Source organism: Lagopus leucura, unplaced genomic scaffold (assembly GCF_019238085.1).
Source record: "Lagopus leucura isolate 7727_CA_CO unplaced genomic scaffold, USGS_WTPT01 Super-Scaffold_1, whole genome shotgun sequence".
Lineage (NCBI taxonomy): Eukaryota > Metazoa > Chordata > Aves > Galliformes > Phasianidae > Lagopus > Lagopus leucura.
Genome location: NW_024962250.1, coordinates 10,760,614 through 10,772,809, shown reverse-complemented (window position 1 = coordinate 10,772,809; position 12,196 = coordinate 10,760,614). Strand labels below are relative to the sequence as shown.

The following is a 12,196-nucleotide window of genomic DNA, read 5'->3' as shown; positions in this document are numbered from 1 at the left end:
TTATCTTCCTCTTGGAAACACTTTTAAAAAAGCAAGGTTTTTAACAACGTCTTCCAGGTCTCTCAGTTAAGAAATGTGTTTATAGATAGAACTGTTTATATAGATATAGGTATAAGTTTTATTTAATTTTATTACCAACCCAACATTTTGATTTGCAGCCGTTGATGTAATTCATGTAATTCATATTCTTGCTTTTGTTTTTTTTTCCTGAAAAAGAAAAGCACTTGAGATGAAAAGGGTGTGCCTGTCTGCCTGTCTGCTCTCCGGGGGTGTGCTGGGGTTGCACAGGACTGTGGGTGGACAGCAGTTTGAAGCCTGGTCCTTTCCATGGAGCATGAGGGGGTGATGGGTGGGACAAGGACCCCATTCCTGTTCACCAACCTGCGTGTTTAGACCTAACCTCAACCTGAAAGGCCAGCGCTGAGAGAGCTGTGGGAGACACACGGAGGCTTCCTGCTCACTTCGGTACAACAGAGCAGTGTGTTACTGGGATTCACTCCCACATCCACTGAGGCCTACAGGACAGGGCTGTGCCAGGCCCCCATCTTGAGCAGCCTATGCAATCTCACGGACCCCTCAGCCAGCTGTGACTGTGCCGCTGTTCATTTCACTACCTCTCGCCCATTAACATCATTTTCTCTTCCTGCAGTACCACAAGCTCAAAGTTAATTACACAAAGAGAAATGCCATAGTCAAAATATACATTATACATATTATATTAGAAGGTTGGTTGTTTTGGTTTTTTTTTTTTCCTCCTTTTTTTTTTTTTTTTCTTAGCCCAGGCAGGTGATTGAGATGCTACATGCTTCAGCCTTCATCACTGAACTGGTGTGCTGTGTGTATGTATGTGTGTGTCTGTATTAAAAATATATCAGTCCTGTGATGCTCTTAAAAAAGAAAGAAATGGATGGAGGCGGGGGAGGAAACTTGTGAGATTGAAAAAGTTCTTTGACAGTGTCAGAGTCTGTTGTGGCTTCAAAAAGTACACCTTCGATTCCAGCACTGACGGCAGCTTGAAGCTTTAGATTTTAAACTTCTAACATTTTTCTGTCTAAGTAGTAAAAATAAAAAAAAATAAAAAATGATAATAATAAAAAAAATCAAGCCATGTGCACTCCCCCCCAAACTATAAAGCAATAGGCAAAAAAAAAAAAAAAAAAATCCAAAAAATTTCCTATCAGACTTCTGCAATTCCTAAAGAGTAAAAACAAGAAAGCATCTCCTTACAGCGGAGGGGTGCTCTGGAGAAGAGGAAACGAACCTGTGGGAGAGGTGGCCTTGGGAGATGGCTGAGACTTCTTAGTCACATGGATTGGAGTCAGTGGCTGGGTTTACTTCATTTTGTCCCTTTAAATGCTTGCCATTGTTGCTTTCTTTTCTTTTGCATCATTTTTTGGGGTGGTTTTCGTGGATTTCTTTATCGTCCCATGATGGATCTGCCCATCCTGGCACCTGTCAGGGTGGCGAGCTGACAGCCATCCATCCTGGTGAAACCACTCATCCAGGGCCGGTGTCCGGTGAGGTAATGGAGGAGGGGGTCCCTCCCTCGGCGGCACCGTCTCTCTGCCGCCTAAAACCCCTTGATGTAGCAATAGGCTTCCAGGGTGGCAAAAAGGATGTACAGCAGCCACAGGCTGACAAAGAGCAACGTCGTGGCCAGTTTGCAACCCCGGGGACCGCCCAGCTCTCCCCCGAGGTGGGGCCGCCGGCGGTAGAGGAGAACGCTGATGCAGATGAAGGCGAAGATGGTGAAGAGGGTGACAGAGAAGGCCAGGGTACCGGCTGACACCTGGAACTCCTGCCCCTGTGACGCCCAGTAGATCGCCGCCACCGACCATGCCAGCCCAATGCCCAGGAAGACGTTGACGGCGTTGCTGCCTGTGACATTGCTGATTGAGGCATCGGCGTACACGTCCTGGATGGCTGCAGCTTTGCTGGCAAATGTGTCTGCGGGGGAAGGAGGGATCATCAGGGTCCAGCAGGAGAAACGGGCAACCCTTCATGCTGGGGGATGAGGGAGGCTCAGTTGTGCTACCAGACAGCTGGGACATGGACCCCAATCTCCTCTGGACCCCCCCATCCCCTCCCCATAGCCTCCCCACCTGGTACGGAGGTGCCGAAGGCTACAAACACAACGGCGGTCACCGAGTCCTTGAGGCCGATGGTGCAGCCGAAGTGGGAGGCGAGGTCACCGATGACAGCTGTGAGCATGCCAATGATGAGGATGGAGACAACAAAGCAGGCCCAGCCATTGCAGTACTCGGTGGGGGGCACGCAGGCAAACAGCACCTTCCAGAAGACGGTCAGGAAGTGCATCACGTAGTCAAAGCAGGATGGCAGGCGCTCTTCACCAGACTCATCCTCATCTTCATCACCTGCTGCAAACATGGAATAAGAGGTCCAGCTCATATGATTGAGCCTCATGGCCACCCACCTTCTGCTGCACTTCTCCAGCCTGGCCACTGGGTGCAAGACTGGGGGGCTGCCTCCCTCCCCACACAAAGCAGCATGGAGGTGTACCACATTGGTGCCAGCCACCACCATGGGAATGAGCTGGTGGGACTTAGCAGCTGCCGGAGCCCTCAGTGGCAGTGGTGGGGCTCAGCAAGATGGAAGGACTCCTAGGACACCTCAGGAGCACACATCCACCCTGTGTGGCTGTGAGACATTGAGCAATACTTTCAGGGGCTGTCCTGTTCTCATCCCCAGCCACAGACCATCATAGAGTACCTAGTTACCCTGTGGAAATCACTGCTGAGAGACACCACGAAATCACACAGCAGAAAGTTATAGAAATGAGTGCCACTGAGGGAAACTAGAGGGCTGTCTTGGTCCACCTGCTCCAAATCATGGGCTGATGGACCCTTCCCAGCAAGAAGTGTCACACCTGTGTGAGGGTATAAGTGACCTCTTGGAGGGGAAAGATTAACTCAGAGACTGGAAGAATCTGCCTCATAAGCTCCGACACATCTCATCCCTGGCTGCACATGCCCAGGGGATGCTGGTATGGAGTTGCTGATCTCCCTCTCACCTGCACTGACGGTGATGGCCTCCAAAAACTGGTCCCTCCAGGAATGTGTCCCTACAACCAAAGCTAGGTTTGTCTTCTTAATGAGCTTGTCCACAGTGCTCTGTTGTGGGAATAAAGATGCACAGCAATTAGACCCTTTGCTAGCAGGCAAAGCTGACCTTCCCTTCTGCCCCTTGTCAAACTGTGGTGGTGCCACAAAAATGCTCCTATCAGAAGCCCCATGCTGAACCCACTGGTAACTCCCAGCCCAGTATATCATGAGCTGTACTTCCAGAGTTTGCTTTTTTGGTACTCCTTTCTCCAAAGCTCAGCTCCTTTCTGTCAATCCTGCCTTGCACAGTTTGCTTTTCTGGCATGGTGGCATCTGCTTCTAGCAGGACTCCCCTGTCTTTCTCTCTTAACCTCTGCCTACCAGCAGCTACATCTCCTGGCATTTATTTAGTCTTTCCCTACCCTCTATTGTATCACACACTCTTTTTCCTCCCCCTGTAGATGCAGCCATACCTGGCCTCCTCAACCCTGCTTTCCATGGCAGCTCTTCACTGCCACACAGCTTCCCCCCCTGGTGGACTCCTGGGACAACCACTGACCTTGAACTCATATGACTCCTCAATGATGACTTCTAGTTTGGGGTGTTCGCCAAGTATTGGTTTGCCCATCTCTGCAATCCTCTTGGCTTCCTCTTCTTCAACTGTCAGCTTCCTTTCAGCCACTTCTGCAAAAGCAAGACCAACACTGAGCTGCAGGCAGCAGCTCCCTTGCAGCTCCCTGCAGTAACACAGAGACCTGGGGCAGGGGTGGAGTGCTGGGCCATGGGAAAAAAGGACCAAGATTTTTGCCTATCAGTCACTGAGAGCATATAAAGCATGGCTGTCTCTAAAAAGAAAAAAAATTCTTCAGCCTGCATTGGTGCTCTTGGATGATAAATGCTGAGTTGTGGGAGCTCAGCAGAATCTGGGGAGGTACCACAAAGGAACAGCATCCCATTCTGGCCAAGTAGTGGGTCAGGTATTACCAAGGCTTCCTGTTGAGTTTACAGACACCCCAGGTAATGCCTCAGATGTGACCAATCCCACTTGGACTCCAGCAGATCTCTTACTCCTCACCAAAACTGCACAGAAGTGATAAACTCCCAGTGGAATCCAATTGTAAACTCTGCCTTCCCTTTGTCAGCCCTGCTAGACTGACTGCAGAGACTGTAAGCCTTGTGAGACTGACTGCAGGGTTTATAAGATGTACGAGAACTCCTACGTCAAGTGGTATTCCTATAGCCCATCACAGAAGCACAAACAACCACATCCATCACTCGAAATCAATGAAGTACATCAAAACCATCACTGCCTAACTCCAACACATGTCCTGTGGATTTGGAATCCCCAGAAGTTTACAAGTACTGACAGAAACAGAAGAGCAGAGCAGCTGGAGCTACTCAGGGTGGTGGAAGGATAGAGGATGATGGCAGGCAAAGGCCAAGTGGCTCCAGAGGGGATACTTTGAGAAACCTTATGTTGTATGCTACATTTGGAGGCAAGATTCAAGCTACTTATATTCACACGAACAAGGAGTTTGTGCAGCCTTAATCTCTTTCTCCAAGACAGAGACCTAGAAAATCTAGTCTCTGCCTCTATCCAGAAGTGTATGAGGATGACAAGCTGTATCTAACATCAAAGATTCGGGTGCTTACACATCAGTTGTTCCAAGTGTGGCTCACCCCCCCACAATTAAAAGCTCACAGGAGGAAGCACCCACAGCTCTTCAGGGGCCCAGCATAGCAGATGGTGCTGGTGTGTACCCACAGCAGGGAGCTGAGGATGAAGCACAACAGCTAGCCATCCCAGCAGGGCTGCACAACCCAGATTTGCTGGCAATCTGGCTCACTATGACCTTCCCTGGAAAGTAATACCATCAGAGCAGACATGGGCTGCAGCTAGCAGCACCAGGCTCTTGCCCACCAGCTCCTGTCATGTAGCAGAGAAAGAAAGCAAGTGTCCTCCCAGAAGGCTGGGAATCTTGGATTAAATTTCCCCAGCTTAACAACGACAGGAGAAGTGCTAAAAAAAAAAAATCAACAACAACAAAAAAAAAAACAACACACAAACATCTCAGTCCCTGCTTTAACTGATTTGACAAAAGCTTCTGATATGGCAAGACAACAGAGTCTCATGCAAATCTTAGCCATCTTCAGACAGGTCCCTAAATGCACGCACCACAGAACATGCTCTCCTCCCTGCGGGAAGCAGCATCTGACACAGACTTATCTCAACCCCTGCTTCCTTGCTCATGCTGTTTGATGTGCCTACGCCAGGCAGGGCAGTGCGAGAGCTGCAGCAGCACTCTGAGGAGCAGGCCAATCCAGGGCTACACAGAACGCTGTGCCCAGGACCTCTGACTGCTGGCAGGTGTCTGTGGAATGTGCAGTACTGTGAAGTGTCAGTAGAAGTGGCACCTTCATGACCGAGGCCTTGCCAGGTGATGGCCAGAGCTGGAGAGCTGCAGCCTGCTGACAGCATGTCCCAAGACTTGAGTAAGGGAGGTCCAGCTGCCCCCACCCAGCTCCTCTGTAGTGAATACAGTGAACTGTAGCACTGAGGAAGAAATGTGGTCACCCAAGAAGCCATGTCAAGGGTGTCCACTGCAGGCAGGTTGTTGAATACCACTCCCGTGCTAAAACCCTCAGATATGAGCTGCAAGTAGGTGTCAACTGACATGTAGCATGCCTGATAGGGTATCTCACAGAAACGTTCACAGAGGAAGCTTACTTCAGCTGCAAAAGGAGATGATTCCTGCACGACTCGTGTATCATAGAATCATCAAGGTTGGAAAAGACCTTCAAGATCATCCAGTCCAACTGTCTCCCTATCACCAATATTTCCCACTAAACTACATCCCTCAGCACAACATCTAAACATTTCTCGAACATCTCCAGGGTTGGTGACTCCAACACCTCCCTGGGCAGCCCATTCCAGCGCCTGACCACTCTTTTGGAGAAAAAATATTTCCTAACATCCAACTGAATGGCACAACTTGAGGCCATTCCCTCTGGTTCTATCACTACACAAGAGAAGAGGCTGACCCCCAGCCCTCTACAGCCTCCCTTCAGTTCATTGTGGAGTGCGATAAAGTTTCCCCTGAGCCTCCTCTTCTCCAGACTGAACATTCACAGCTCCTTCAGCTGCTCCTCATAAGGTCTATGCTCCAGACCCCTCGCCAGCTTTGCTGCCCTTCTCTGGACATGCCCCAGGGCTGCAAAAAGCAGAAATACATCTGGAATATTTCCAAATATGCAACAGGAAAGAGAACCTGTTACGCAAAGTACAGAAACCTAACAAATTTCAGAGGTAAATTTGAAAATGTTAAACCTAAGTCTTTCATCCTAACTTAAGACACAAACCAAACTGAGCTTGCCGATTCTGTTTGTTCCCACTGGATGCTGAGTGGAGCCCCATAAGCAGAGGCCCAGCAGCTGAGCTGGATGAGAGAGACAGACTTTTTTAATTTGGAAGGTCAAACCTGACAAGGTGAACTCTGCCAAACTGCAGCTTAATTATTAACTAGCCTGATTTCTGTTTGTATCAGCATCTGCACCTACTCCTCAATGCGGATTGTACCCTGGACTCCCAGCTGTCAACCCCAATTAAGCCTGATAAGGTCTGGATATGCCTGGCAAGAACAGGAGCTCACCAGGGCCTCCAGGACAGCTGTCACCTCCTCCCCAGGAAGAGGAAGGTGGGGACAGAGCCGTCCCCAAAACCCTGTTTGCACTGGGATGTAGGTCTGTGACCACCAAGGAATAACAGCCCATCTGGGCTACAGGAGGTGAGCAGACTGCTCAGGCTACACAAGCTGAGTCTTATGCACCAGGTACTCATCATCAGCTCCTCATGCCAGGTTGCTCGTGGGCTGTTACAGGCAAGGGAGACCTGCCAGTCTGCAAGAGCAAAGGCTGGGTGGCAGCTCCTTCTGTTTTTTTCCCCTAGGAAAGGGGAAAGCAGAGCAGCATTCCCACAGCATGCACTGCACCTGAATGCTCACTTGCCCTTCAGAGCACTGGGAAAAAGTGGGAATTGGACATTGTCTGGGTACATTGTAAATCAGTTAGATAAAGTCCACTGCCAGCTTTGCGCTGAAACAAGCAATGGCAAGGCCCAGCAACACTGCTGGAGAGGTAGATGCCTATCACCTAGGAAATGCTGCAAGACTACCAAACAGCCACGGGCCAGTCTCCATTCCCTGTCACTTTCTGAATAAATTGGATTAAAACTAGCAATGCATTCATGAAAGACTGCTACGAAGGCCATTTCACACCCCTCCAGCTATCTCATATCCATCCATTTCTAGAGTGGGCACAGATCTGCATGAAGGTCACCCCTTCTGGGGACTGTGCTGCTAAGGAAGAAATTAAAGCGACAATTAAAGTGGGATTTTTGTTGCGGCTCAATAAAATATAATCCTAGCTACACAAAATAAACACAGCGTGTGAATGAGCTCTGCTCTCCAGAGGACTGTCAATCTATCAGTCACAACTTGGGAAGGCTGCTGGCTAAGAGATGCACTGGCAGTGGAGGCTGGCATATTGATATGCCCTTTAAAGAAACACATGCACACACACATGCACGCACAGCCTGTGCCACTCTCTAAAATGGGAGGAATCTGCTTACTTAGCTCTGAAAGCTATTTTTGAGGCGTGATGCATCCGACATACACGCTCCAGTGTCCTTAGTGCTAACTGGGAAACTGTGCATCCATGAGAGGAGTGCTAACACAGCCAATGCACAGATTTTATAGTTGGACTTAATACTCCTTACGGGGACCCAAGGATCCAACTTGGGCTATTCTATGATTCTATGAGTTCCCTGCTGCCCTGCTCTCAGGCCCTTGCTGGTGGCCCTGCTCCTCAGCCTTCTTACCACAAAGCGGGCAGCAACACATGCAGAAAGCGGGCCCATGAATTTCAGTGCACAAAGAAACATTTTTAGAACTACTATTTCTTTGATCTGGATGAATATGTGGAAATGAGGGTAGACAAGTAGCTAAAGTTTGGTAATTCCTCATACAGCTAAGAATCCAAACATCCTAAGCCCAAGAAAAGCTCAGAAGTCTGCCTTGGAGTTTGGTGAACGCAAATAGCACAGCAGAACCTGAGCCAAAGGCTTTCCCAGCCCAGCAGTGCTGCCTCGTGTGAAACTCACAGCCCTGTTTTCCCAGGAATAGGTCTGCAGGGGTTGGCACACTCAGGCTCTCCAATATTCTCCAACTAAAGGCCACCTGGACACAAAACGTGTTCGCGCTTGGGCTCATCTCCCCATCTGTGTTGCATGCAGGTTCTTCTTCATGCATGCAGGGAACTTCTGCAAAAAGATGGCAAGCAGGGGCTGTGCCATGCAAGGGAAGGGGAACATGGGAAATGGTCTGTGAGGGAGAGGACTGGAAGACTCCCCCAGAACTCTCAACAAAGCTGTTTTTACAAAGATTCCTGCACTTCTGTGTAACCTAAATCTAACATGACATGGACTAAATGAGAACATCACTTCTCTCCTTATTAGCCATGATGGCTGCTGAGTGACATTCCAGCAATATACTCCAGGAGCGAGTGTTGCCAGACCAGAACACGGCCAAGTACTCACTGTGTGCCCCAGGGGCATGGGGCATCCCAGCACAGGGGACAGCAGGAGGCTGTGCCCCACAAACCTCACCGTTAGTTGGAGATCAGCTTCTTAGAGCTGGTGACCACAGTATCCACTAACAGCTGCCAAAAGCAATCAAGCTGGATTGCAACAGAGGGAGAAAGTTATATTATTTTAACACAGATTATTTGGTTCCCGAGTTTCTGATCAAATTAGGCAGCTACTGAATTAAAGCAATGAAATTACTGGGAAGGAGGCTGTGCTCAACTTATTCCTAGTCATCCTGGAGTTGAAAGAGTAACAAAGGAAGCCATCCAAACTACTCAGAGGAGTTTTCCATAAACACCCCAAGCTGATACTTGGGGAGCTAGGGATTTCTGCCTGCCACTAGCAATTTCCTAATTAGCCCCATCTCCCGTAGGCTCAGGCCATCCCTGCACAGCACATTTGGCATCCTCCTAAAAACTGCAGAGACAGAAGCTTTCATGGCAGAGATACTGTCAGTTTGCAGCATAGCTTGGGTGTTATGAATAAATGCAATCAGCACTTTGACTTCACCTGCAACAAAGCCTACTAAAACCCACGGTCCATGGTGAGCCAAAGGAGCACAGAGCTCTTCTTGGGGGTTCTGAAGCCTGCAAACAGCCCCCACATTACTGCAGCCACTGCAGGACTCGCAGCTTCTACTGCTACACACAAGGCTGTTGGTTTTCAACTTGGCATGCCAAGCTGCCAGCTTTTCCCTGCACCCTGCTCACCTGGCTTTGAGCTTTTGATAAATGTTTCTTTAGTGCAAATTGAACTGTAATCATACCTGGGATTGAAGGACTGAGAAAATACAGGAGACATAAATCACCACTATGTGTGATTGAGATAGACCAGCATAATGGGGATTTCAGGCAATGAAATTACTAATAAAGGTAAATGCTGCTATGGGGAGGTGAAGATCAAGAGCCCATCACATCTCAGCTGTGCTGCTGGCACTGAGTGGCCCCCGGCATAGCAGTGGGGACCTCTCATGTGCCTGCTCTGGCCAAAGGGTTCTGTGATTGCAGGAAAACCCGATGTATGAGGAGCAAAACCCCCGGAGCTGCCTCAGGAAGAAGAGTTGGGGTCAAAGCTGCAGGCCCTGGCTGGGCCATTTGCTGAAACTGCAGGGAAATTTCCGGAATGGGGAGGAAGGCTCTCAGGCATCAGTAATGTTATGGTCTTAATGCACAATTCTGACCCAGCCCCTGCTGGACAGGAGCACTTGGAGCTGGGGTGGTACCTTGCTCCTGCACGCAGCAAATACAGACAGACAGGGCTGACTAAAGAGGACAAAAACAGGCAGAGCAGGATGAGGAAAGGAGAAGAAGCAGTCTTACCTTGGGTGAGCAGCAGAGCTGTGGGGAGAGAAGAACAACAAGAGACAGACAGAGAGAAAGAAGAAAACAGGGAGAAAGTTAATGTCGCACTGGGAAAAGCAGGAGAAGCTGTTTAGCAGAAGACAACATTCAGTGAGCAATGGCCATGGCCCAATGCGATGTGTGAGCTGCTTAGGGCTACATGCCAGGCAGAGGCTAGGGACATGGCAGCAACATGGAAGTGATGCTGGTGAGCACCGCATCAGGGCTCCCAAAAATCACCCCCCAAGCAAAGGCAGAGGAATGAGATGCAGGTGGGGAAGGGAAGGGAAAGGAGCAGGGGACAGCCACGCTTGCCATCAGGGCCTGGCATGACCCAAGCTGCAGCTCAGCGAGAGCCTCGCCAGGGGAGGTCTGGATACAATGGGGGTCCCCCTAGAAAGCCACAGTCTAGGCCCAGCTTTCAGAATAACCATAGTGAAGCCTGTAAGAGAGATCACACAGCAAAATATACCAAATCCTCTCCAAAAGTAGTGAGCACTGTGCCTTAGCTATGACTTTTGCTTGTCCTTCAAGCAGCAAGCTGTCTCCAGAGATTCAGTTGCATGCTATGACGGTACTGTAATTACTAACACTTATTATCACGCACTTTGAGTCTCAGAAGCTTAAAACTCTGTACAAAGACTGAGTCAGTATTAACATCCCCATTTGACAGATGGTGAAACCAGCAAAGAGAGGCTAAAGGGAACATTTTGCAAACTCAGAAATGGGCAGGAGTCCAAAAGCGCTAATTTACCCAGGCTTGCCAGCTCAGGCCTCAGAGAAGCAGGCACCTTTGCACAGAGGTACCTAATTTTATCTATGCTTGTTTGAAAGTGATTTCCTAAGCAATTTATCTAAGGTTGCATAGCCGGGGGAGCGTTGCTGTGTCCTGGCTCACCTGCGTGCCATCAGAAACCCTGCCCTGAAGGCTGCAAAGAGACACTGACCGTACAACACCAGTCCCACTGCTCGGCACCATCAATGGCCCTGGCCATCGCCCCCGAGACTTCGTAGCTCTGTCCTAGCTCCATACTATGGCCTCCTTCCTCTTCCACAGTCTACTGGTCCTTCAGACAATGGGAGGTAATTTAATTTTCCTTTTGCAATTACAAGTATTAGTACAATGGGTCGGCTCACTGTTCAAATTTAATATAATGAAGTATTACTGGGCCCCTGAGCTACCGTGCTTATTAAAAAAATAATAATAAAAATCATTGGTTCCTCCTGTTTTTTAAAAATGTTATCCTAGCACTCTGGGATTTGAGTTTATTTTTTTCCCATTTGCTTTGAGCCTGCAAGAGAAGTATTTTTCTCCCTTTCACTTATGATATGATACATGAATATTTGAAGAAGCCTATAAAGCTATGAATGAAACATTAAGAATACAGCAAGCAGAAAGCCAAAGGATTATTTTGTCTGTATATTTCTGAGTGAACGTTGTGCATGCAAGCAAGAAAATGATTTCACAGACTAAAGCTTCCTTCCCACACATGCATCAACTAATGTGCCCTCAGTCCTGACCCGTACAGCTTACTGACAGTCTGTCTGTGGATGCTGTACCTATACCAGCTTCCCGCAACCCCTGTGCTGCTCCTGCAGGCCTCTCCCCACACCTCTTCTCCTCCACCCCTGCTCTTCTGTCCCACCCCAAGCCCAAGCCAGATCATCTCAGCACTGCTGTCGGCATATCAGGTAGCCTCAGAGGCCTGGCAAGCATCTCCTTACAGGCAGCTGCTAAAATTAGCTCAGCAGCCAAATCCAGATGAGTAGTCTTGAAAATCCCTTGCCTAAACCATGCACAGCAGGTGTGCAGACAAATACCTGCGCCTGCAGACAAGGCCATAGGCACTAATACTGCCTTCCCCTGGACTCTCAGGAGACTCAAAGCCTTGATTTCCACAGGGAAAGAGTATAGCGGCACATACCGAAAGGAACAAGCACAGGGAGTGCTGCACAAATAAAACCACAAAAGCTCAGATGTTTTCTGAATAATAAGATACCTTCTTCTGCTCTTTCTACGTCACAAAAAGGGTTCACCACATTGCATGCTTTATTCTGGCCTTATTGCTCATTTACATAAATCTTCTCTAATCAATGTACCTAACAATTCCAAAAAGCTGCTACATAGCTAAAAGGATCCACATAGGTGGTTA

General features: G+C 48.8%; 1 protein-coding gene across 4 annotated transcripts in view; it reads right to left on the bottom strand.

The window, feature by feature from the left end:
• Nucleotides 1–724: 724 nt before the first annotated feature.
• The window catches only part of SLC8A3 (solute carrier family 8 member A3), a 98,965-nt gene continuing 87,493 nt past the window's right edge, over nucleotides 725–12,196 (bottom strand). For 2 of the 4 annotated variants that reach the window (XM_042870970.1, XM_042870998.1), the window contains exons 4-8: nucleotides 10,023–10,040; nucleotides 3,622–3,746; nucleotides 3,032–3,131; nucleotides 2,103–2,378; nucleotides 725–1,947 (exon numbers count right to left, since the gene is read on the bottom strand). In XM_042870970.1, coding sequence (XP_042726904.1) covers nucleotides 1,571–1,947; nucleotides 2,103–2,378; nucleotides 3,032–3,131; nucleotides 3,622–3,746; nucleotides 10,023–10,040 — 896 coding nt within the window. In that variant the 3' untranslated portion in view covers nucleotides 725–1,570. The remainder of the gene's footprint in view (nucleotides 1,948–2,102; nucleotides 2,379–3,031; nucleotides 3,132–3,621; nucleotides 3,747–10,022; nucleotides 10,041–12,196) is intronic. The other 2 variants (XM_042870980.1, XM_042870988.1) reach the window with 2 other exon arrangements.